Source organism: Nelumbo nucifera, chromosome 4 (assembly GCF_055504915.1).
Source record: "Nelumbo nucifera cultivar China Antique chromosome 4, China Antique-T2T, whole genome shotgun sequence".
Classification (NCBI taxonomy): Eukaryota; Viridiplantae; Streptophyta; class Magnoliopsida; order Proteales; family Nelumbonaceae; genus Nelumbo; species Nelumbo nucifera.
The window spans coordinates 4,330,078-4,352,542 of NC_142652.1; the positions used below are offsets into that span (position 1 = coordinate 4,330,078).

At 39.0% G+C, this 22,465-nt stretch overlaps 2 protein-coding genes across 3 annotated transcripts; both read right to left on the reverse strand.

The window, feature by feature from the left end:
- Positions 1 to 5,997: 5,997 nt before the first annotated feature.
- LOC104591771 (HVA22-like protein e) lies at positions 5,998 to 7,878 on the reverse strand. Of its 2 annotated transcripts, XM_010250781.3 has the most exons (5): positions 7,598 to 7,864; positions 7,423 to 7,449; positions 7,123 to 7,245; positions 6,863 to 7,007; positions 5,998 to 6,730 (listed from the first exon to the last, which is right to left on the reverse strand). In XM_010250781.3, exons 1-5 carry the CDS (start codon positions 7,642 to 7,644, stop codon positions 6,710 to 6,712), a joined length of 363 nt encoding a protein of 120 aa, XP_010249083.1. In that variant the 5' UTR covers positions 7,645 to 7,864; the 3' UTR covers positions 5,998 to 6,709. The 2 variants fall into 2 exon arrangements, with proteins under 2 accessions (XP_010249083.1, XP_010249084.1); XM_010250782.3 differs by lacking the exon at positions 7,423 to 7,449 and having other exon boundaries at positions 7,598 to 7,878.
- A 7,998-nt stretch (positions 7,879 to 15,876) lies between these two features.
- Positions 15,877 to 20,586, reverse strand: LOC104591769 (uncharacterized). The gene is made up of 4 exons (XM_010250780.3): positions 19,910 to 20,586; positions 19,181 to 19,421; positions 16,707 to 16,824; positions 15,877 to 16,359 (listed from the first exon to the last, which is right to left on the reverse strand). The coding sequence occupies exons 1-4, from the start codon at positions 20,479 to 20,481 to the stop codon at positions 16,268 to 16,270; spliced, it is 1,023 nt and encodes a 340-aa protein (XP_010249082.1). The 5' UTR covers positions 20,482 to 20,586; the 3' UTR covers positions 15,877 to 16,267.
- Between the last annotated feature and the right edge of the window lie 1,879 nt (positions 20,587 to 22,465).

Sequence of the window (22,465 nt, forward strand, 5' to 3'; positions counted from 1 at the left end):
CTAACCTAGTTGTAACCGGAATAGGCTTCCAGGAAGCTCAACAAATCATGCCCTGAGGTAGCGTCCACTAGGTGGTCGATCTTGGGTAGCGGGAAGCAATCTTTCGGGCAGGCTCTGTTCAGGTCGGTGTAATCGACGCACAAGCACCACTTTCCATTGGCTTTTTTCACCAGAACCAGGTTATCCACCCAGCTCGGGTTATGGACTTCCCTGATGAAGTCTACTGCAAGGAGCTTCCCAACCTCTTCATCGACTACCTTCCAACGTTCCGAGGCGAAGTTGCGTTTTTTCTGCCTTACTGGCCTGACTAAAGAGTCGGTATTCAATTTGTGAGTTATAATTTTTGAATCAATTATGGACATTTCTGTCGCAGACCAAGCAAAAACATCTAAGTTTTCAAGTAAGAAACTTACTAGCTGGGAGCGAAGTGGTTCGTTGATCGAGGCATCGATCTGGAGAGTCTTGGTCGGTTCATCAATAGAGACCGGTATGTAGACCGTCTCCTCTGTCAGGGTGGCTCGCTCGTCGGTATACTCCGCTGGTCGCTCGAGCTCGACATCCTCTGCTAGCTTTGCTTTTCCTTTTAGAGCAGCCACGTAGCACTTGCGCGATTCGAGCTGGTCACCTCGCACGACTCCCACTCCGTAATCAGTTGGGAACTTCATCGCCAAATAGTAAGTGGATACTATCGCACGTAGAACATGCATGATGGGCCAACCTACTATGGCATTGTAGGGGAGGGAGTCGCGACTACCAGGAAGGTGTGCTCAAATCGCACGATGTTTGGCCACGTGCTGGCTTCCACGAGTACTGTGATTCGACCAAGAGGTCTGACCTCCTTGCCACTGAACCCTACCAAAGGAGTATTTGTCGGTCTCAGGTCGCTCTGCTGTAATTGTAATTTGCCGAAAGTCTCCTTGAAGAGTATATCTGTCGAGCTGCCTAAGTCTACCAAGATGCGCTTTACCTCGAAGTCGTTAATTCGTAGCTTCACCACTAGAGCATTGTTGTGAGGGTACTAGATCCCATGTGCATCGTCCTCAGTGAAGTATATCGGTTCTTCTAGCCGAGGTCGCTTTGGCGGGTTTTCCTCTTCGTTCTCTAGCTCGCGGACCGAGGTCTCCTGGCTGCTGATGGACCTACTGGTAATCATGTTAAATACCCCACGGATCGTTCATTCCTCTAGGAACTGTCATGGCAGTTGCTCATTCTGCCTATTGGCCTCGGAGGCATTACTCCTCTGGTCCCCCTGTCGATCTGCCTGCCGATCTGTTTGTCCCCTCTCTTCTCTTAAGATGAAGTTCTTCAGGTATCAACGTAGGATAAGTTCCTCGATCTCATCGCGGAGATTCCTACAATTCTTTGTGTTGTGTCCGTGATCTCAATGAAAATGGCAATAAACGTTTGGGTTTCTTGTTGATGGGTCTCTCCTTAGCCTGGGGGGCCATTTGACGAAGGAGGAGTCCTTAATGGCCATTAGGATCTCTCCTCTCTTAGCGTTCAATGGCGTGTAGCTCATTCTCTCCACAGGTGGGGTCCTGGAGTGCCGACCTGATTTGCAAGTTTGCGAGGGGGACCAGTTTCTGGAGTTGTTTCTTCCCTTACTCGGGGAGTTGCTTTTCTTCCTCTTCTGTCCACTATTGCTCGTTCCTTCATTCTCTCTCTTCCTCTTTTCCGACGGTGGGTTGTCAATCTTCTGAGTGATCTCCTCTTTGGTACCGATGAACTAATTTGCTAACTTAAGGAATTTGGTGATGTCCTTTGGTTTGTTAGCTACCACATGCCACTTAAACTTCTTGTGGGTGATTCCTTTCTTTGCTGCAGTGAGTCATACTGCCGAGTCGAGGTCCGGTATCTACAGGCAAGTGTCGTTGAAGCAGTTGATATAGCTTTTGATCGATTCTCCTTTCCTCCGAACCATGTTTAGAAGGCTTTCTTGCGACTTCGGACACTTCTTGCTCGTAATGAAGTGCGTAGTAAACAAGTCAGCGAACTGGGACCAACTTTTGAGGAAGTCCGGCGCAAGATTTCGGTACCAAGTTCGAACTACCCCCTTAAACGTAGTAAAGAAGGCCACACACATGCAAGACTCATCAGCACCAACTAAGTGCATCTGAGACTGGAAAGAGTCCACATGGTCATTGGGGTTGAACGACCCGTCATACTTGTCTAATGGGGGCATCTTAAAATCTTTTGGCATTGGAGTTGCCAAGAGCTCGGGATATAGAGGGGATGTCCGACAAAATAGTGGAGCCGCGGTCTTTGTAGCCACCGAGCTCGCTTCTTCCTTCCCTTTGGTTTGCTCTTCTCGCTGGCGAGTTGTTCCTGACCGAGGGACGACGTGTTTTGCGACATCGCCGCGGCTGCTTCTTCACTGGCTCGACGTTGGTGATGTTGACTTCAGTCTGGTCTAGTATTCCAGCCTTGTTGCAAGGTAGATCCTGATTCCTTGTGGGATTCTATAGGTTGTGGGGATCGAACTGGCTATCACGAGGGACGAAGAGGCCTTGTCTCGAGTTTGCACCTCAAACCCCAAACTGGTTATCTGTTCGTGAGCCATCATTTTCTTGCTGTGAGTATTGAGGTGGATTGGGCTGACTATCCCCGAACCTGTTTCTGAGATTTCCTTGCGAGACTGGAGGAGTGTGCTGACCGTCTCTCCTCCCACGGGGCGAGACCTGACTTGTGAGGTCTCTTCACCCCAATGGGGAGATCGGCTGATGTTCTGGTTAGTTCCAAGCCGATTTGGGTTCTGACCCTGATAGGGCCCTAGGTGCCGAGGTGGAACCAGCTGCTAGTTTGGTTGTAGTGGAGGGAACTGGTGTTGATACAGCTGGTAGAAATAGTACTATTGGTACTACTGGAACAGTTGGACCTACTGCATCTGGATCTGAATAGCCCGGACGCACTGAACGAGGTCATGAAAATGGGAATGCCCGATTCCGGGGGAACCATGGATGGCTCAGAGAAAGTTGCGCCTACCACTGGGGGAAGTGGGATGCTCACTTGCGTGGTGCTCGGTGGTGCGGACAGTGATGGGACTCCAGACGCTGTGAGCGGAATAGTGAACTGGCCGATGCACACCGTAGGAGATTGGGGGAAGGTTGATTGCTAGGCTTGCCCCCCGGTGACATTCATCTTGACACTTTTTTCGGTGTGGCTGGAGGATACCATTGAGGTTGAGATTAAGTTTGAAACTGCAAAGATGTAGGGATGACCTTTCGATCGTTTCCCACAGACGACACCAATTGATGGTGCGCGATCTGGCTACTCCTACCTTGAGGGCGATCCGAACTCCAAATGGGCGGCGAGCTGGATCGATCTGTAAAACAGTGTATTAGAGAACCCGAGGTAGCTAACCCGGCGAGGTCACTCCGATGCTTATGTCAGTACTTTTGCTGTGAATGTGAGCTGGATGCTTGAGAGCTTGAGTGCTAGTGAGTAGAATAATCACGCGTACCTTTGCCTTGAGATTTCAAGTCATTATATACTGGAGTAGTCGTGAGCCTTACGAAAGAGATCCGGGATCCCCGGGCTGTGGAGATAAGGATGGTTCCGTTTTTGAAGGAGAGTAGTACATCGATAAGGTTTATCGTTTACCTCCAATTCAGGCGAAATCGGGATGAGTTCTTATCGTGATCTTGGGAAATTCGAGATTTGTTGGCTCATCGTGACGTCAAGAGATTCGGGATCTGTTGGGGAGGTCTTTGGAGTCAGTTATGCGGCACTTCGGCTCAGTAGCTCTGAGCTGAAACTTCGATTCTTTAGTCCTGAACTGGATTGGGTGTCGAGGTGCCTCTACACCGAGGCGGATTTTGGGCCGAGGTGGCTGAATACCCAAACTGGGAATGTTGCGAACTGGGCTTGCCTGGCTGAGTTGTCATCCTTCGATCAGATCGCACCTACGTGTCCCTTCTTGCTAGGTCATGCCAAATCACCCTTCATCAGGTGGAATCCAAAACAATCTATCATATGTTTCTTTTTTATTAAGGTTGCGTTTGGAAACAATGCAAATAAGTGTGAATGCAAATATGTAGAGTGTAAAACAGTTCATATAAATTGCAAAATTGTGTTAGTTTTGCACCGACAAATTTACCTTCCTACCAAACAGACTTTTAGCTGTAATGGATGTAAACATGAATTCTAATAAGGTATATGCTTTTTTCATCAAAAGCCCACTTAAATGCAAATTTACTTCTTTTTTATTGATGTACTTTTACATCTTATTATCAATGTAGGTATGCATTGGTTTGTCATTTGTCAATGCATAAATGTAAGGTTGCCAAACAAGATAAAAGTGAAACATATTGCAAATTTATCTTGAACTGGGATTTACACTCCATTTGCATTGTTTCCAAACGCAGCCTAAATATCACCTTTCTTAGTCAAACAATTCATTTATTTTCTCTAGATTCCACCCTCCATTATGCATGCTGAGGTCTTTTACTTTCAACTTTCGATATCTCTCCTTGATGCCTGATTTACCATTAGAAATTGTTGAAACCCAAGGGTGTTGAAAAATATGGAAGTCATTTTTTACCTCTTCTTTCACATTCTTTAGCTGTTTCCACTATGAAGAGAGTTGAAAAAATAAAAGAGAACTGAACTGATGTGAATGGTTCGATAATGACTTGATCGAACTTTAATCTATTTATAGATGACCAGATAAAGATTGAGTACATTACAACTGTTAGAGTTTGAGCTTGTGTACAATAGTCAAGGTTAAGAGATTAGTTTAAGTTACACCAGAACTCTAACGTATAGAGTCTATCAGGATAAAGAAACGATTAGATCATGATAAAATTTGTCGCATGTAATTATCATGTAATGAACTTATCATTAAGTTTATGGCAGAACTCGATCAAAGAGAATGATTGATGAGCTTTGCTGTATAGAAGCTTTTTGTTTTTCAAAATATTTAACCTTTAACGCTTCAGCCCATTTGCTATTCTTGGCATTTATCAATCTCCATAATTGCTTCTACATAAGCACCTTCCGGCGAGTCCATATATGAGTTTAGTGTCTTTCTTGCTTGTAAGTGTGGCTCTTGTAAGGCAAAGTCTGCAGAGTGTGCAGAGGTTTTGCTATCTTAACCTGTTGTCAGTCTGTAGTGGACATTGGAATTAAGAACCTGGTTATTGGCTGTGATTCGTTAAATCTAATTAGAGCTGTAAACTTTTTGATTGCTCGTCTGTTTCTTGGTCTGGCAAGTTGTGTTTGTTGGTTGTAATTCTAACTCTGCGGCTCATGAGCTCGCTGCTAAAGGTAGAGCAGGTCAGTCCTTTTGTTGGAGGAGCCCTCCAGCTTTTTGGTTTTCTACTCTCCTTGTGGCAGATGAAGTTGAAGCTTCGGTCTTTGCTGATCTTTGCTGGCTTTCAGCCCCCGTAGTTCGTTCGGTTGTCTTTCTCTTTTGTGTGTGTTTTTTTTTGGTTTTTCTTTTGTGTGTTTTCCTTTTGCTTGCCTTTTAATTTCTTTATTATAAAAAACTTTACGGTTTAATTGTACAAGGACTTATCTCCATTTTATAATTAAAAATTCATTGTACATAGTAACATTTTAACTGAAAAAAAACAGATAAGTCTTTTAAAATAAGAAAAAATCCCGATTAATACCATATACTTTGAGCCTAGTATCATTTTGGTTCCCAAACTTAAAAATATAATAATTCAGTATCCAAACTTTCAAAGCGTAACAATTCAGTACCTGCCATTAATTTATTATTAACCAAAGGTAAAGTGACATTTGAAAAAGACACAAATCCCTTTCAAGTGTCATCTAATTTTCTTTATCAATCATTCAAACATTAAAAAAAATTAACAATTCCAAATTTTTTTATTTAAGAAAGTTAGAGTCACAAATATGACCCATCTTTCTTGAATAAAAAAAGCAAAGATTTAAGTATCAACAATAAAATTAAATGATACTTGAAGAACATTTATATCTCTTCCAAATATCACTTAATGATTGCTTAACTACTAATTAACGATAGGCACTGGATTATATGTTTTGAAAATTTAAATACTGAATTATGGGTCCTTGACCCAATTACAGGATACTAATTGAAAATTTTTCCCTTTAAAATAAAAAATGCCAAATACAGCCTAAACTAATAAATGACTAACTGAGAAGTTAATTCTCATCAACTACTTAATTAAAAGGAATCGATCAGGAGCCAAAGTAATATTGTGGGTGGTGTTGAAATTTCTCTACAAATGGATATAGCATTGTGGGGCACAGCCTATCATAAATATATTGTTATGTACATACGTATTTACATGATACATATTGGGTCAAAGTCAAAATAGTGGAATACGCTAGACTCCTGTGGCAACCGTTCCACTTAGGGGCGGAGCCCGGGGGAGCCATGGCCCCCCTATGGTTCAGAAACTCTCCACTTACGTAAATTTTGCCCTCCCCACTCTCTACTTCAATAGTTGCCCCCTACAGGTCCATCCATACTTCGTTTAATCCTTTTATAAAAGTTTTCTGGCTCCGCCCCTGATTCTACGGATACGCTTTTCATCACCATAAACATCTAACCACTCAGCAAACTCCCCCAATACACACGTTTGACAAACCGAGAAGAAAAAAGAAAAAAAAAACAGATAAAAATTGCAAACCCCAATTTTTATTTCAATAATACAAATAAAACAGACAAATCTGATGAAAAAAAGAAGAAAGAGAAGAAGGGGGACAGATCTTCCCTAGCTCAATACGCCTCGTGCTGTCCCTGCGCAGCAGCCATGAAATCCGATAAGAAATTAAGAGATGTATGATAGTTAAAGAAGAAGATCTAGAGGTGACGAGACGATGGTCACGACGCGGAGAGACGGGATATATATATAGATAAATAGATAGATACCTTCTTATGGGAATGAGTTTTGTTGCCGGTGTATTTACTGAGTTGTTCCCTAACAAATCTCTCGTATATAAAAGTTGCGCCTCTGAACTGAGGAAGAACCAGCCACAGCACTAGCAGCAGCTTCATGTCGTACCATATGGGCATCCTTTTCAGTTTTCAGTCGCGGAGAAAACATCACCATCATCAATTGTTAGTCTCCTCCTGACCATATATAGATTAATAGAATATATACATTTCTCTTTTTGGGCGATTGTTCTTACCAGGCAAGAATAGTTTGGAAGACCATCTCCGCCAGTGTGAGGAAGGAGTACAAGATCCAGTAAGCCAACCATTGCTCATCGTCATTCCTGGAAGTGCTCTCTATCGCTCTCACAGATGCATATCTATTACATATGGATGAGTGTATTCAATAACATGAATAAACCAAACAAGAGATAAGAAGTAAGGAAAAGAAAAAAGCAGCGCTGTATATATATATATATATATATATATATATATATATATATTAATCAAAGAAGTAGTATATAATTATATATAGAGTATAGAAGAATCCTCCTCACAGGGGATAGATGAGCATCACCACAGGCCTGCATTAATTACATAATTTGAAGAAATTCATCATCAGTACCGATCAGACAAATTTAAAAATTGTAATCGAAGATGGCCTTTCAGAGTTGAGAGTTGAGAGTTGAGAGCAAAAGGGAGAGATGATGATGGGATTGGAGAGTTAATTACCCTGCTAAGGAATGAACATGAGTCAGCAAAGTCCAGAAACGACCCATTCTCTTTCTTTTATTTATTTCTTGTTTGATGTTTGACGGATGAAAAAATAGAAATGAAAGAAGAAGAAGAAGAAGTTGGAAGATATATACGCTTAAAAATGGGGAAACGGTAGGTAGAAATTGAAGGACCCTCGGCTTGAAAACAATGGCCAGCAATGGAGAAATGCTTTGCGTAAGTGCGAAGAAAAGTGAAATGAGGCAGTTGTTATATATAATATACAAGATACTACTAACTACAAGGAGTGAAGGAGGGCAGGGCAGGGCAGGGCAGGCGGGGCGTGTGAAGTACAGGGTTCTGCCTTCAACGTGGCCACTTTATAACTCTTCAAGTTAAGCACCAACCAGATCAGCGAGATCCCAACCCCATTTTCCTTCTCATGGGGCAATGTACATGTCTTCTGCTTTTTTCCATGCATAGCCACGTGTCTCGCTTTTTCATGGAAAAGTCGGTGACACACGTCGCAAGGTGGTACGCCCCTACTGTATCCGAATCCGAATCCAAATCAGTATTGAATATATTGACTATTATGTATTTATTAATAATTAAAGGTGGTGGTGGTGATTTGGTGACCTAGTGTGGTGATGATATTTTATAGTTGAGATACAGGATTTAAAACGGAGGCTCTTATGGCAAGGCTCCCTCTCAACACCAACAATGGTAATTGATGGATCAATTTTTAGTGATGTATCGATTTTTTGGTAAACTACCTCGTCATTTGGTATATTTTTAAGTGGTCGATAACTCAGTCCGAAGTAGAGAACTTTGGCTGTTGAACTGAACCGAGCTAGGCAGGTTAGGTGGCAAGCTAACTATAGTGTCGAGCTGCCTATGAGGTGCCGAGCTGACCAGGTGGCGAGCTGCCTGTGAGGTGTCGGGCTGACCAGGTGCCGAGCTGCCTGTAAGGTGCCAAGTTGCCTGTGAGGTGCCGAGCTGCCTATGTGCCAAGCTTCCTGTGAGGTGTCGGGTTGCCTGTGAGGTGTCGGGCTGCCCAGGTGTCAAGCTACCTGGTGGCGAGCTGACTATGAGGTGTCGAGTTGACCAGGTGCCGAACTGGATTGATGAGCTTCGTTTCTCTTTAGAGACCTGCAAGGAACCAAATGTCAGAGGACCCAAGGTGGCTAACCCGGCGAGGTCGCTTCGATTCTTAAGTCAGTACTCTCACAGTAGACTGCGAGCTAAAAATCACAAAGTATGAGAGCTAGAATTTGCTTACTTGCTTACTTGCCAAGCTGCCATTGGGGTTGGTGCCTTTATATAGGCATTGTTTGGTGTGGGCTTCACACCATATCCGAGATTTCTGAGAAGTCTTCTAAGTGGTCCGAGATTCCCTGAGGTAACCGCCATGCACGTTGACCACCCTCCGGATCGTTTGGCACGTGGGCCAACTTCTAAGGATCGTGAGAGTGTTTGGATATGCATGTTGAATTCGTCGCCGAGCACCTCTTGCAAGTCCCCAGGTCGACGCATGTGCCAGGCCGCCAAGTCGGCGCCTGTACCAGGCTGCCAGGTCGCGCCTGGGCCAGGCCGCCAGGTCGGTGCTTGTGCCAGGCCGCCAGGTCGTGCTAGTGCCAGGCAGCCAGGTCGGTGCCTGTTCACAACGTTCGAACGGTCTTGCATTTTCCCATAATGAAATACTAGCAGAGGGGCCTTGCAGGGCTTTCCAAAACTAAATTATTGTATAGGAAAAATGAATTTATAAAAAATATTTTTTTTAATTAAAAGTTTTTAGGAAAAAATATTTATTTAAAATATGTAAAAATTTATGGATAATAATATATTTAATTTAATAAAATAAAACAATAAATAAATAAATAAAATTTTCAGTTTTGAAGTCAATTTAATATAAATTAATAAATAAATAAATAAATGCTTAGAAAATAATAAAAATAAATGAATGAATAAATAAAAGTCTCTCTCAATGTCGAATCTCCTTTGTTTTACTTTTTTATAAATAATTTATTTAATTTTAATAAATAAATAAATGATTAGATAATAATAAATAAATAAATAATAAAAGTTGAGATAAAGAATAGGAGAGAAAGAAAGAATTAGGTGAGAGTAGGGGTGCAACTTGGGCAGGCCTAACATGAGCTTGAACCAGCCCAGCCCAAAATTTTACATGGGCTGGGCTTGGATTTTTGGTCCACAGGCTAGGCTTGGGCCCAAAAAGTCAGGCTTTTTTACTTTTTAGGCCGGCCTGAGCCTACCCTCTAAACCTTGGTCTGACCCGATACAACCCCTGGAGGGGCGTATCAGGAAGCCATCGACACAATAATATTAGTTGATACGGACCAATACGTGTTGATATTTTGAACCTTGGTCAGATCTAATATTTTCTTTCACGACCCTATTTTTTTTTTTAGTTTTTTGCTTTTACACTTCACCTATTCGGAATGTGATTGTGATATCTTATAAGCATCTCATTGTTGCCATGTGTCAAATTTACACATTCATATGGTCGACCATGCAATGTCATCGAAGAAGGTGAGAAAGGAAGAAAAACTTAGTTTAATATATTTTCTGTTAAATTTTCTTAGAAAACAAACATAAAAAATAAATTTTAATTATACTATTTCTCAGGAAACAAATACTGGATGCAAAAATGAAATATATATATATATATATATATATATATATTCCTTTTTCATCTCATCCTTTGTTAACAATCAAACATACCATTAGAAAATCAGTGGATTTCTAAATGGAGAAGGAGAATTGCCAACAGGTTTCATGAATCATTGGGACCAGAAGTGATTCTCAGCAATAGACCTGATTCAAAGAAAATATCGAGATTCGAAGGTTTCCCCCAACCCATATTGACCCGCTTGAGAGATGGGTGGGTTGGGTAAAAAATTACCAGTTATAAGTTATAACAGTAGCAGCTACTGTTAACCCGAATCGATTTATAAACGATACAACTGTGATCAAATTATTATGTGGTACGTGGTGGTTGTGCACGGAAATAACCAATTTCAGTACCATATAGCATTGTTAGCATCTGTGTAAAGATCATTCGATCGATTCCTCATGCATAGTATAGGATTGACTAACGCTGCCACTCACAACGGCCAAATGTCTCAAATTTGGACAGACATTACCAATACATCCAACCAACTTAACCGGGTTCGCGTCTGCTGCCAGAGCCGACACGAATTATTTCAAATTCATATAACGGAGTGATCCCCATCTTTAGATTTGATTAGGAATAGCAACGGGGCGGATTCAGAGCGGGCCCATCCCCGATTCCGATTCTGAATCCCATCCTAGTTCCTAATTTCTTGAGATAAAATTTGTGCTCCATTCCTAATTCTCGATAGGGATGAGTTTTCGATGGAAACTCGAATCCCCAAATTTTTTTTAGATGACAGTATTTTTTGAAAAATAATTTTATTTAAAATAAATAAAAATTTTAAATTATAATTAATGTTTTAAATATATTTTGATATAAGCAAATAATATAATAATATTTATTTAATATACATATAATTGGGGTCGGGGTGGGGCAGGACGAGGATCTCAATCTCCATTCCCGACCCCAACCCTGATTAGGGATTTTTATTAATCCTCGTCCTCATCTCCGCCTTACCAAAACAGTCCCCATCCCCAACTCCATTAGGTCGGGGAAGTCGGGTTCACTAAATTTGACTGTTGGCATATGTGTGTTTAATTGGGGGTGGGGGAGGGGGGAGGTCACCATTTAGTTCCAAACCGAAAACCATTCGAATAGTGGCTTGTTTAGCATATTAGCTGATAGGCGTAGAAGAGATGTTGATTAGAATCTCATTATTTTTTTAAGGCAATAATCATATTTCATTCTAAGAAATTTGTATAAACACAAGGAAGTAATCATAGTACCAAGCAAAAAAGCGTAGATACAAATCCTTAGAAAGAACAAAATATAGATTGTGGATAAAGAAGAACAAAAAAAAAAAACTTTTGCATTCAACATAAGGTGAGGTAAAATCGTCAATATAAGAAACAATTGCGCATCTGTTACCACCAAAAGTGAGGGATAAAGACAATAGTGACTCGCACCAAGAAACTGGAGCCACGCGGAACTGTAACCATCTGGAACCGTAACCGCCAGAACTGTAACCATCGGAGCCACTTGGAACTGTAACCAAAAGTGAGGGATAAAGACAATACTGACTTGCACCAAGAAACTAGAGCTACTCGGAATTGTAACCGCCATTATTGTATCTGTCGGAACTATAATCGTCGGAATTGTAACCATCTGGAACTGTAACCACCAGAACTTTAACAATCTGGAACTGTAACCGTCAGAATTGTAACCGTCGAAACTGTAACCATATGTAATTGTAACTGCTGGGTCTATAACCATTTAGAACTGTAATCATCGGAACTATAATCGTCTAGAACTATAACCATCGGAACTGTAACCGCCAGTGAAATACACTTTGAAAACAGCCACTGACGGTGAAATCCAAAGAAGCAATGGAAGTCACCGCCTAACACCAATTTCTTCAAGGAAGAATCAGCCTCTTGTATCAAAATCCCTGCATAAAAGAATATAAAGAAAAAAATAACAAAAGATAAAAGACAATAATGAGTGAGAGGCTAGAACGAGAAGTGGAACAAGAAAATCATGGAGAGAGATGATTGAGAGGAATGAACGAGAAGTGGAACAAGAAAATAAAAAAGGAGAGAGATGAGTGAGTAAAAGGGAGAAGCGGAGAAGAGCGGAGAAGAGAGGGGGAGAGGGAGAGGGAGAAGAAAAGAAAGTGGATAGAGGTGTTGGGGAGTTACCCCAAAAACGACCGAAGACGGAAGAAGGACGACAGAGGATGGACAAAGAGAAATAACCAAAGAAACCCTGAGATGAAAACTCTCTCAAAAAAAGTGAGTACTTTTGCCATACTAAAACAAATGTAAGAAAAGGATACCTTTGTTCATATGATTTGCATAAGATAGAAGAACCTGTGAATACATTAGTTGACATAAAAAAAGAAAAGAAGGAAAGAAAGTACCTTTAGCACCACGTAGCTCATTGCATAGAGACCAAATCAACCCCCCACAACATCCCACAACAAATCCTCACCATGCATTAGGAACATCTCCCAATGGTGATATCATCATTCCTAATATTATCATTGGAGGATGTTCCCAATACACGAAAGAAATATACTGTGGGACATTGTGGGGGCAGTCTTGGGGGGGGGGGAGGGGGGCTGATTTGAACTCCATCGCTTACACCATTCTGTAGGGCTTGGCCAATGAATGAGGGAACAAATTTTCACTTAATTAACATCTAACCATCTTATGGCATATAACTTGAACAGTAAATCTTCACTCTAGAATAGACCAATTTCCAATATTATACTATATTTTTTAGCCCCAAGCATTACTCCGGGTGGAAGGACGGTCACCTAAAAATTTTAAGGAGAATAACTGATCAGCCCTGCTCAGAGTTCTTTAGCCCCACCGTACAGGGGACGAATCCTGCCCGTGGACACAGCCCAAGATTTTATTAAAATTGAAATAAGAGCAACAAAAATGAGGGACCTAAGACTGCCTTGCCCCCAAAACCCAGCCAAAAGTGACACAGAAAAATAGGATGTGCCAAGGGAGATGTGATAGAGATTGATACTTGGATTGAAGATGGTAAAAATGGGAGGCCTAGGAAATATCTCCCGTACTTTGTATAGTTATTCACAGGCGTAGGAAATATCTCCCTTACTTTGTATATACTTTGTATAGTTATTCACAGGCGTAGGGTCTGCTCCTCACAATACTTTACGGCCACACATTGGGGACATTTTCTATATTTGTATAATTATTTATAAAGAAATGTTTCCAATATGAGATCGGCTTCAGTCAGTTTAAGGCCCTTCAAACAGATTTTACAGTCTTGCATCAGGCATATTTATGTACTTTTGTTCTTTATTTCATGGTGAGATATTCTAATACAAAGCTATAATGACTGTTCAAACGGGTTTTGCACTGAATGAATCCGGATTCTCCCAATATACGGCTGTGAGCTTGGCATGAGATGCGAGGAGCAAATCCTGATGCGGCTACAAGGTGCATCCTCCAATCTTAAGGGTCCGTTTGGTTTAAGGGAGTCTGGAATCGGAATCGAAATGATTCATTCTCATTCTGGATGTTTGTTTAAACAGAATTGAAACACCATTCCCATTCTAGGCGGAATGGGATTCCCCCATATTGGGGAATGCCCATTCCCTACCCCACCCCAAGGAATGCCATTCCCATTATGGGGGTGCCATTCCCTTGTCGTGTTTCATGCTACCAAAATATCATACACACAACACACCCGCAATGAAACACGACATTCCCCCATATGGCTGTATGTGGTAAGTATTAACTCCACATGGTAAGTATTTATAGTTGCAAAGAGCTGGTGGTATTGGACCCTGTACAGCCAACTGTTCATCTCCCCATTTTGGAGTTAATACTTATCACATGGTACTTACCACGAGACAAGATGGGCCCACTTAATACACCTCTTAATAGAATTTTTTATGCATTTTTCTGTAATGGTGTTTCTGCATTTTTTCTGCAAAAATTTTACATTTTTTTTGCAATTTCTGCAAATTTTGAGTATTTCCATGCATTTTTTTGAACTTTCTACAAAATTATTGTAATTTCTGCATTTCCTACAAAATTTCTGCATTTTTTGGTATTTTCGTGCATTTTCTGCTTTTTAATTTTTATTATGCACAAAATTAGAAATCATGGCTGATTCCGATTGCAGCCTCTTAATGAACCAAACAGCATAAATCAGGATCTGATTCCGATTCCGGTCAGAACAAAACAACCAAGGGAAATAGGCCATTCTGATTCCAATTCCAATCGCAAACCAAACGGGCCCTAAATTTAGTTTCAACAAGTCATCTATTCTTAAATTTAAGTCCTAAATTTATGGGTAATAATGAACAGAGAGGCCAGGAGGAGGTCAAAGATAAACAGGAATTCTATCTCCTGCCCACAAAAACTCTGCCCAAGCCTATTCACAATATACTACCCCCCGTGAATTGGAAACATCTCCCCCTGTATGCAGAGAATGAGATGTTCTCCATGTATGACTGAGATAAATATGGGCAGATTCTAGTGGACAGGAGATCCGGAATCCGACTCGGCATCGCTGGTTGGAACTCTTTTTGCTTACATTTGTTATATATTCGAACCAAAGAGGCCAAACATGATAAGTATTAGAATCATGGGAATTTAAATCTTTGAAAACAATGGTCTTCCTCACAATGAAAAACAATAACTACTTTTTCTGCTTTTTCATAGCAGTACTCGTTGAACAAATAATGGAGGCACCAGTTGACTTCAAAATATAGATACCATGAAACTTGGGAACTATCTTTGAAACAAAAATGAAAGCATTGGTAGATTATAGTCAAAAGAACATTAACACATCAACACTGTAAATAAAACACATGAAAGAAAAATAAACCATACATTATTCAAAAGGGTAGGGCTTATTTGCAGTTTGCAATTCCCCTGGGAGTACAACGAATGTTTAAAAATTTATCTACATGAGAAAAGGGAGTCTGAAAGAGAAAAAAAACGCCACTCCCACCTGAAATGACCGGTGTTGGTGGCTAAAATATGAACATGGATTCTTGGACTCTCCACGAACACACACTCCCACCAGAATAAAACACTTGGCATTTTTGCACTCTCAATATAAAGTAAAATCCTTTATCAGGAAACAAGTACTAAATTGGGAAGCAGTCGAAACAATGGTGTGCGCCACAACATTAACAAAATGCAGTCACCACCTCATATGCACAGTGTGCCATTGAACATCTTATACAATCTCACAAGCATGACTCTGGAGTATACATTAAATGCCGACAATCAAATTTGCTCGAGTGCTTGACAAGTACGAAAGCAGTTGTAGTGGAAGAATCAGTCCCTGACAAAACAAATATATGCAGAACAGATTTGAAAAGCACACACCTTCTCCGCATGCGAGATGACAAGTGATATGATCCTCGAATTGTTCAATTAAGTGACAGAAAAACATTCTTTCATTCTTATCTTTCATCTCTATTCCTAATTTCACTCAGGAAGTCAAACACCCCAGTAGCAGTTATCAAGTCGCCTTTCACCATACATTCACATCAATCAGGAGCAAGAAAGATTATGAAAGACCAACTCTTTCAAGAAACTTTTCTTTAAAGAAAATAAACTATTTAGCTGTGCTTATTGATTTATTTTTAGGAAATAAGGCAAATGCATTAACAAATAGTAAAATTCACTATTCAGCTAAAGTAAAAAAGATACAACACAAGGGTAGCAATACAGAATGTTCAGTCAATCTCCAAAACCTCAAATCAACAATAGAAGGCCGGCAAAAACAATACAGATGTACTGCTACAGAGGGGGTCTCAAGTGCAGGCACATAGACCTGCTGGTTAGAGTCAAAAGTGAAAAAAAAAAAAAAACAAATCTGGTTAAAAATGGAAGGTGTGCAATGGAATTTTTCCTTGCAACCCGCAAAAGAATTGCGAGGACTATGTTACTGCCAAAGCATTTTAAAATAAAAAGAAATAAACAAAATAAAAAGTCTCTAACTGGCTAACTCTATTTAACCTCTAAGCCACAAAACTGAAGGACTAATTGGCTTCCTCAGAGTACAACAGCAGCCTTTTCTTGGGAAACAAATGGAGCAGGATGGGCTATCAGAGGCTCATAGTGATCAGCTCCAGCACCGCACCAACCTGAACAAGAAAAGATATAAAAGAAAAAGAAAATATTTAGGGATAACTGTAGATTTTATCTGCAAATTATTCAGTATAAGCAATAAAACTAAACCGGCATATGACAGCAGTATGAATTAAAACAATCGAAAACAATAATTTGTCAATTTTAACTTGTTTTTTTTTTTTTTGTTGGAAGGTTGGACCGAACCATCACCTCTATGTAACGTCTCTTAAGTGATAAAAATCATAAGCACAAGGGCCTGAGGCTTCCGTCCAAAAAAATATAGTAAAATTGTTGCAATGGAAAGTCATACAAAGAATAACATGCATGTATTGTATCGTTATGATGATAAAAGACCATTTACCTGTCCCTTTCATGAAAAGAAAAAATGGAAGTTCACAAATTTGACTTCTAGGACGGTGAGGAAGGAAGAAGACACAATTTTCTTCATCGACCATTCCATCTGACCCATGTGCTTGAACCTATGAAAGAGGTAATATTAAAAGGATAGTTAAAATGAATAAAAGTTCACAACAAGAAGCACTGTTTGTGAAGAATTCTTTTTGCTGAATGTTTGCCCCAAAAGAGAAGAGACACACACAATTCATGGTAATTGAATCCATAATAACCTTAAAACTATTAAAAATAAATATATGTCATCAAGAATCACAAAAAGATATGAAGAATGATAAAAAAAGTAAATATAGAATATGAAATGAAACAATTCAACAAATCTATGATTACCCCAACCAGCACACCAAATCATTCATTAATCTAACAAGGTTTTCCTTTCGTTGTTTTATAATTAAGGTTGTGATTGCTTATAAAATTTCGTAAGCCAAAGGATAACTAAGCATGCCAAATCGTTGATTAACATAACAAGATTTTCCTTAGTTGTTTTATAAATAATGTCGTGATTACTTATAAAATTTTCTTAGCACTTGAATTGTCTAAATCGACTGGTTTTTAGGGTTTCTTTATGAGCTAATTGTACTATTTTGCCTTGGCTGAAAGAAAAAAGGTTAGGTGGACATGCATGTGTTTAAAGTGCTTTGACTTGATTTTTATAATATTTTCACTATGACAACTGTATGACATTTTAGAAAATCTGTCTGATTTTTCAATTTTCAATTTGCCACATCATTTTGGTGATTCAAGAAATGTTAATTTGACATTTCACGAAACCTCTCCTCTCACGAATACCAGAGCTAATTATTGCATCAATGCTTTTCCAAAAAATTGGCTTTTCAAATGCAACTACAGAGCATTTCCGTTTTTTTCCTGATGTGGCAAGTTGGTGAAATGGATAACTTATGAAATGCATTGGTGCCAAACACCCACTTAATTGCAAATGCAATTAAGAATCTTTATGATTACCTTATCTTTTATCTGATCAGCATATGAATACTATCCTTGATCCTTCTGTTAAGGGTGATGGCACTGGTGACAACTCTTACCTCTAGACTATGTTTGGTTTGAAGGTAGGGAAAGGAAGGGAAAGGTATCAAAACCTATACAAGGTTTGTAAAGGTTTCCTTGTCTTTCTTTTCCTTTCCCTACTTTTTCCTTCAAACCAAACATAACCTTAAAATATCACTAAAGTTAGTAAGGCACTTAAAGAAACTAATATAATTCTAATAGAATTGAAGTTTAAACCCAAAATAATTAAAAAAAAAATCAGTGTTTTTCCCTTTTATTACTTGTTTCATCATCTTGAGGCTACTCTCTTCTGACTACAACCCACTATCTTTCTCATGCACAGCTAACCACACCATTTTCTGTACAAGTGATGCCATAGAAGGCAAATATAACGAAAAAGATGTTGACAGTTTCAACAATAGCTGGCAGATGAAAATTCTCACAAAAAGAGAAAGGTATAATTAGAGTTTTCCACTTTTGTTTTCATTAATGATGCAATAACTCAATAAGAATACATGTAAAAGGAAACTTCCCAAATGGGCCACAGACACTGCAGCATCAGTAAGAGTACAAAATACAACGGGTTAGGAATGTCTGCAAATATAAGTCGTCACATGAAGCTTATCCATGTGCATATTACAAGTAGGATTTTACAGGGCACATTAATTAAGCATGGATGCAAGTGATCATAACAGAATTCTAATTCATACATCAGTTGCTTATAAATCCCTAATCATAATTCACAAAGCAGAACGTCATCACAATATATCAATTTTAATTTTCTGATACAGCAATGCAGTCGATAAACACATTATGGTAGGTAGCAGTAGGGGTGAGTATTCGGTTTATTCGGTTAAAAATCGAATCGAATAAACTGACATTTTAAAAAATGAACTAAAAAATTTAAACCGAAACTGAAACCAAAATATTTGGTTTGGTTTTCGATTAAAACTGAATTTAAATAATATATACTTTATTGTATATAATATATATTATAAAATATATTATGAAATCAATTTTTATTATATTATATATTAATATATTAATATATTAATATATAATATATTAAATATTATATGTTACATATTATATAATATATCTTACATATTATATATTATATATTACATATAATAATAGAAAGTTTAATTAATTCTGTTAATCGAATTTCTAATTCTAAAAACCGAAACCGAGAACTAAATTAACCAAATCGATTTAACTAAAAACCAAGAAGACCAACCCGAACAAATCAAAACCGAAATTTTGGGTTCGGTTTTTCGGTTTTAACCGAATAGTGCTCACCCCTAGGTAGCACTATTGTATCTGGTGTAAATAAAACATGCAAAACCAAAATTCCAAACAGGTAAGTAGCAACCAATACCAAAGGATAAGCAGTGTAAAGAAAACAATGCTTCTTCTCACCACATATATCTCCCTCTTGAACTCAGTTGCCAGGCTCTCTATCGCTATATCGTCTCCAAAAGCTGCCGCTCGTCCTTCTCTGTTATCATCTACAGTTAATAAGCCCTCCTCAGTATATTGCAAAGTGATGATGTCATACTCATCGTCTGGACTACCGGAGATAGACATGTATTTGGCCCAACTCAGGCCATCATCCACGGCAATGCATCGCTCTTTATATATGGATTCCGCAGCCATTTCCCTTATAATTCATATAAATGAAATAAACAAGTGACCAACAAATGCCTGAGACTCGAACACCTTTTGGTAGTAAGGTGTGGGTGTTCACATGGACAAGCCCATTTATTTGCAAATTGGATAAAAATGCAAAAGCTAAGAAGAAATTCACTATTATTAAATAAATTTAGGAAGAAGATGCCTATCAATGAATAAATAAATTTAAGCAAGGAGTTCAAATATTGGGAATTTCTTAGACAATCAGAAGTACCTTTGATGCGCTTCATAAATGAAAAGCGAGAATAAAAAATTAGGCAGCCAAAACGAACGAAAAGTTTAAGAGAATGGTTTCGTGGGAGGAAGCAAAATAACTCTTAGAAGAAAAGAAGCTAATCAAAAGATAATAAAATAGGGGTAACAATAATAAAACAGATCCAAGAAATGGTAAAGGAAATTGTTTTTCTAGCCAAAGCAAAACCATTTAAAAAAAAAAAAAGAAAAGTGATGGAATACCTTTGCAAGCCAAGATCAACGAGCTCGTTGATGGCAACATCTAGACTCACTCGATCTTCCTTCTTGGCCAACAATTTTACCTCCTGCACAACATGAATACCCCAACCAGCTTTCAAATCGGGGGAGTAAAGATGCTTAATCGCCGCATCAATTGAAGCTCTGTCCTGAGAATCATCGGATCCGAGATCTTCCAAGAATCTCCTGACCGTTCTCCGCCGAAGCTCTCTGGCATCGATCGGCATCCCCATGGCTTTCTGCGACGCTGTGAAGAGGCAGTTTCCGTCGGCTTCAACATCACCCCCATGCGATAGCCGGAAAATCATCGATCTGGTCGAAGAGAGGTTGTCGCCCTGTGGGTGCTTCCATAGAACTCCCTTTGTATGGAGTCTCTGCAAATAACGCTTTTGCTGGTCCTCTAAACCGCTTACAGTTTCCCAGCTTGCATTATCTGCGACACCGGCTGTCTCGGGGGTATCGAAAGAAGCCAAGGTCGGATCTCTCCATGGAATACCCGGTGAGGGAGATTGGAAAGTTTCAGCAATGGCGGTTGAATCGCAGAGAAGTTTTCCCATTTCGTCTCTTTTTTCTAGTCAAATTTTCTTTTTTTTTTCCTCTCTTCCAGAAGGAGTTTCAGGGGAGAGAGAGAGAGAGGGAGGGAGGGGGGGAGGGAGGGAGAGAGAGGGAGAAAAAATTTTCCGTTAAAGTTAGGGCTAGCTAACGGATAGATAGACGACGCAGGATGGTAATTACATGTGGTGAAATCGCAATCGTCTATGTAATGTTGGTAGTGTGAGCATTTGAATTGGCCAGCTGGCGTGGCGTTGCTCGCGTTTTGTGTGGTTGTCAGATTCTCAGAGATGCTAACACATACTCTCGCGAGTAGGAATATAGATCTACTCTCGTCAATGATTTTACACATATCCCTGTGAAGGGTGTTTCTGTCTTTTAACTGGACCTTTGTGTTGTATTTGCGGTATTCTATAAATAGACACATGTAAAAGAAACGGTGACAATACCATTTCTAATTCTACTCGCGAGAGTAGGATTCACATTCTTCCCTGCTTTAACACATGTCTAATATTCACCACGTATATTATTTTAAGATGTGCTGCTTGAAATTTTCAACGTTACATTTTATTTATTTATTTATTAGTCGGGTAAATTGCTAAAACCAAACCTCACTGAGGTTTTTGACCGTTGCTGGTATGCACTTTTTCATTCAGTTTCGAAGTAGACTTATCTGTTAGATCAATTCGAATCTCCAGCCCACAATAACCCTATTCATACGTACCCAAATAACACAACGGTTGTAAATCGGCAACACGTTTCCGATGAATAATAACAAGTAAATATGGGAAATGCTCTCAGTATGCATTTGCAGTGACACGTGGGTAGGTGTGGGCAGGGCTTTTGTGGGTATAAGAACAGAATTCATTCATGTTAGAATCCTCTAACAACAGACATAAAAATATTTAAAATATTCATTATTCCGAATGTTTAGTTTTTAATTATTTTTTCATATAAAATATTCCTCAAAGTCATTCGATTTTTTTTTTAAATTGATTTATTTTCCAAATCTGCCTTTCATAGCAATTGCTCAAAAATAAAACTAAAATTTAAATTCTTTTATATTGTTTATTTATAAAATTTGTATTATTTTTTATGTAAAAATCAGCCTCATTTGTAATTATAGGGTATTTGGACATTTTGGTCCTTGTTAGAAAATTTTAACAAAGGGGGTTTACTTGTAACTACGTCAAAATGTTTGGGAAGAGATGATTGCAATTACCAAAATTTAGGAGAGATTTTGGCAATAGCCAAGAACTTCAGGGGAGGTTTCAGCAAATTTACCTTATTTATTTATTGGTCAGGGTAAATCATCTGAATGATGGGGTTCAGGGTGGTCACAACAGTAGAAACATTTATTATGCCTATTTCGTTTGCTTAATTTCTTAAGGTTGCATTTGGTTGCAGTGCAATTTTATTTGCACTAATACAAATGTATGGGAGTGCAAATGAAAAAAAAATGCAAATTCTTGTTTAATTTTGTTTTGAGTTTTACTTTATTCTACTTTGTGTCTTAATTTACTTCTTTTATACTGCAATCAAATAAAATAAGTTAAAATTTAAAACAAAAATAGGTCAGAATTTACACTCAAATCATTTGCACTGCCATAATTTTACATTAGTACAAATCTATTTGCATTGCAACCAAACACATCATTAAGGTTTTCATCTAATGACTTTTCCACAAAATTGCTCCTCTTCTATTCACACCTGTTATGGTTTTCCCAAAATCTAGGTCAATATCTTAAGCAACACTAAATATATGAATCCAAAACCTGTTTGTAAATAAAAGGATTAGCTGAACACAATAGCTGTTTGGTGGGCTAGGCTACAGAACCAATGGTAATATTCTACGTCAGGCATGACGTAGAATATATTTTATAACTAATGTGGTTGATTCCATAAATAATTGAACAGGCATGACATTCAGCCATTTCGATTTCCATTACTGATGGATGGGTTTCTCAACTTAAATTTGAGCACAGGGCA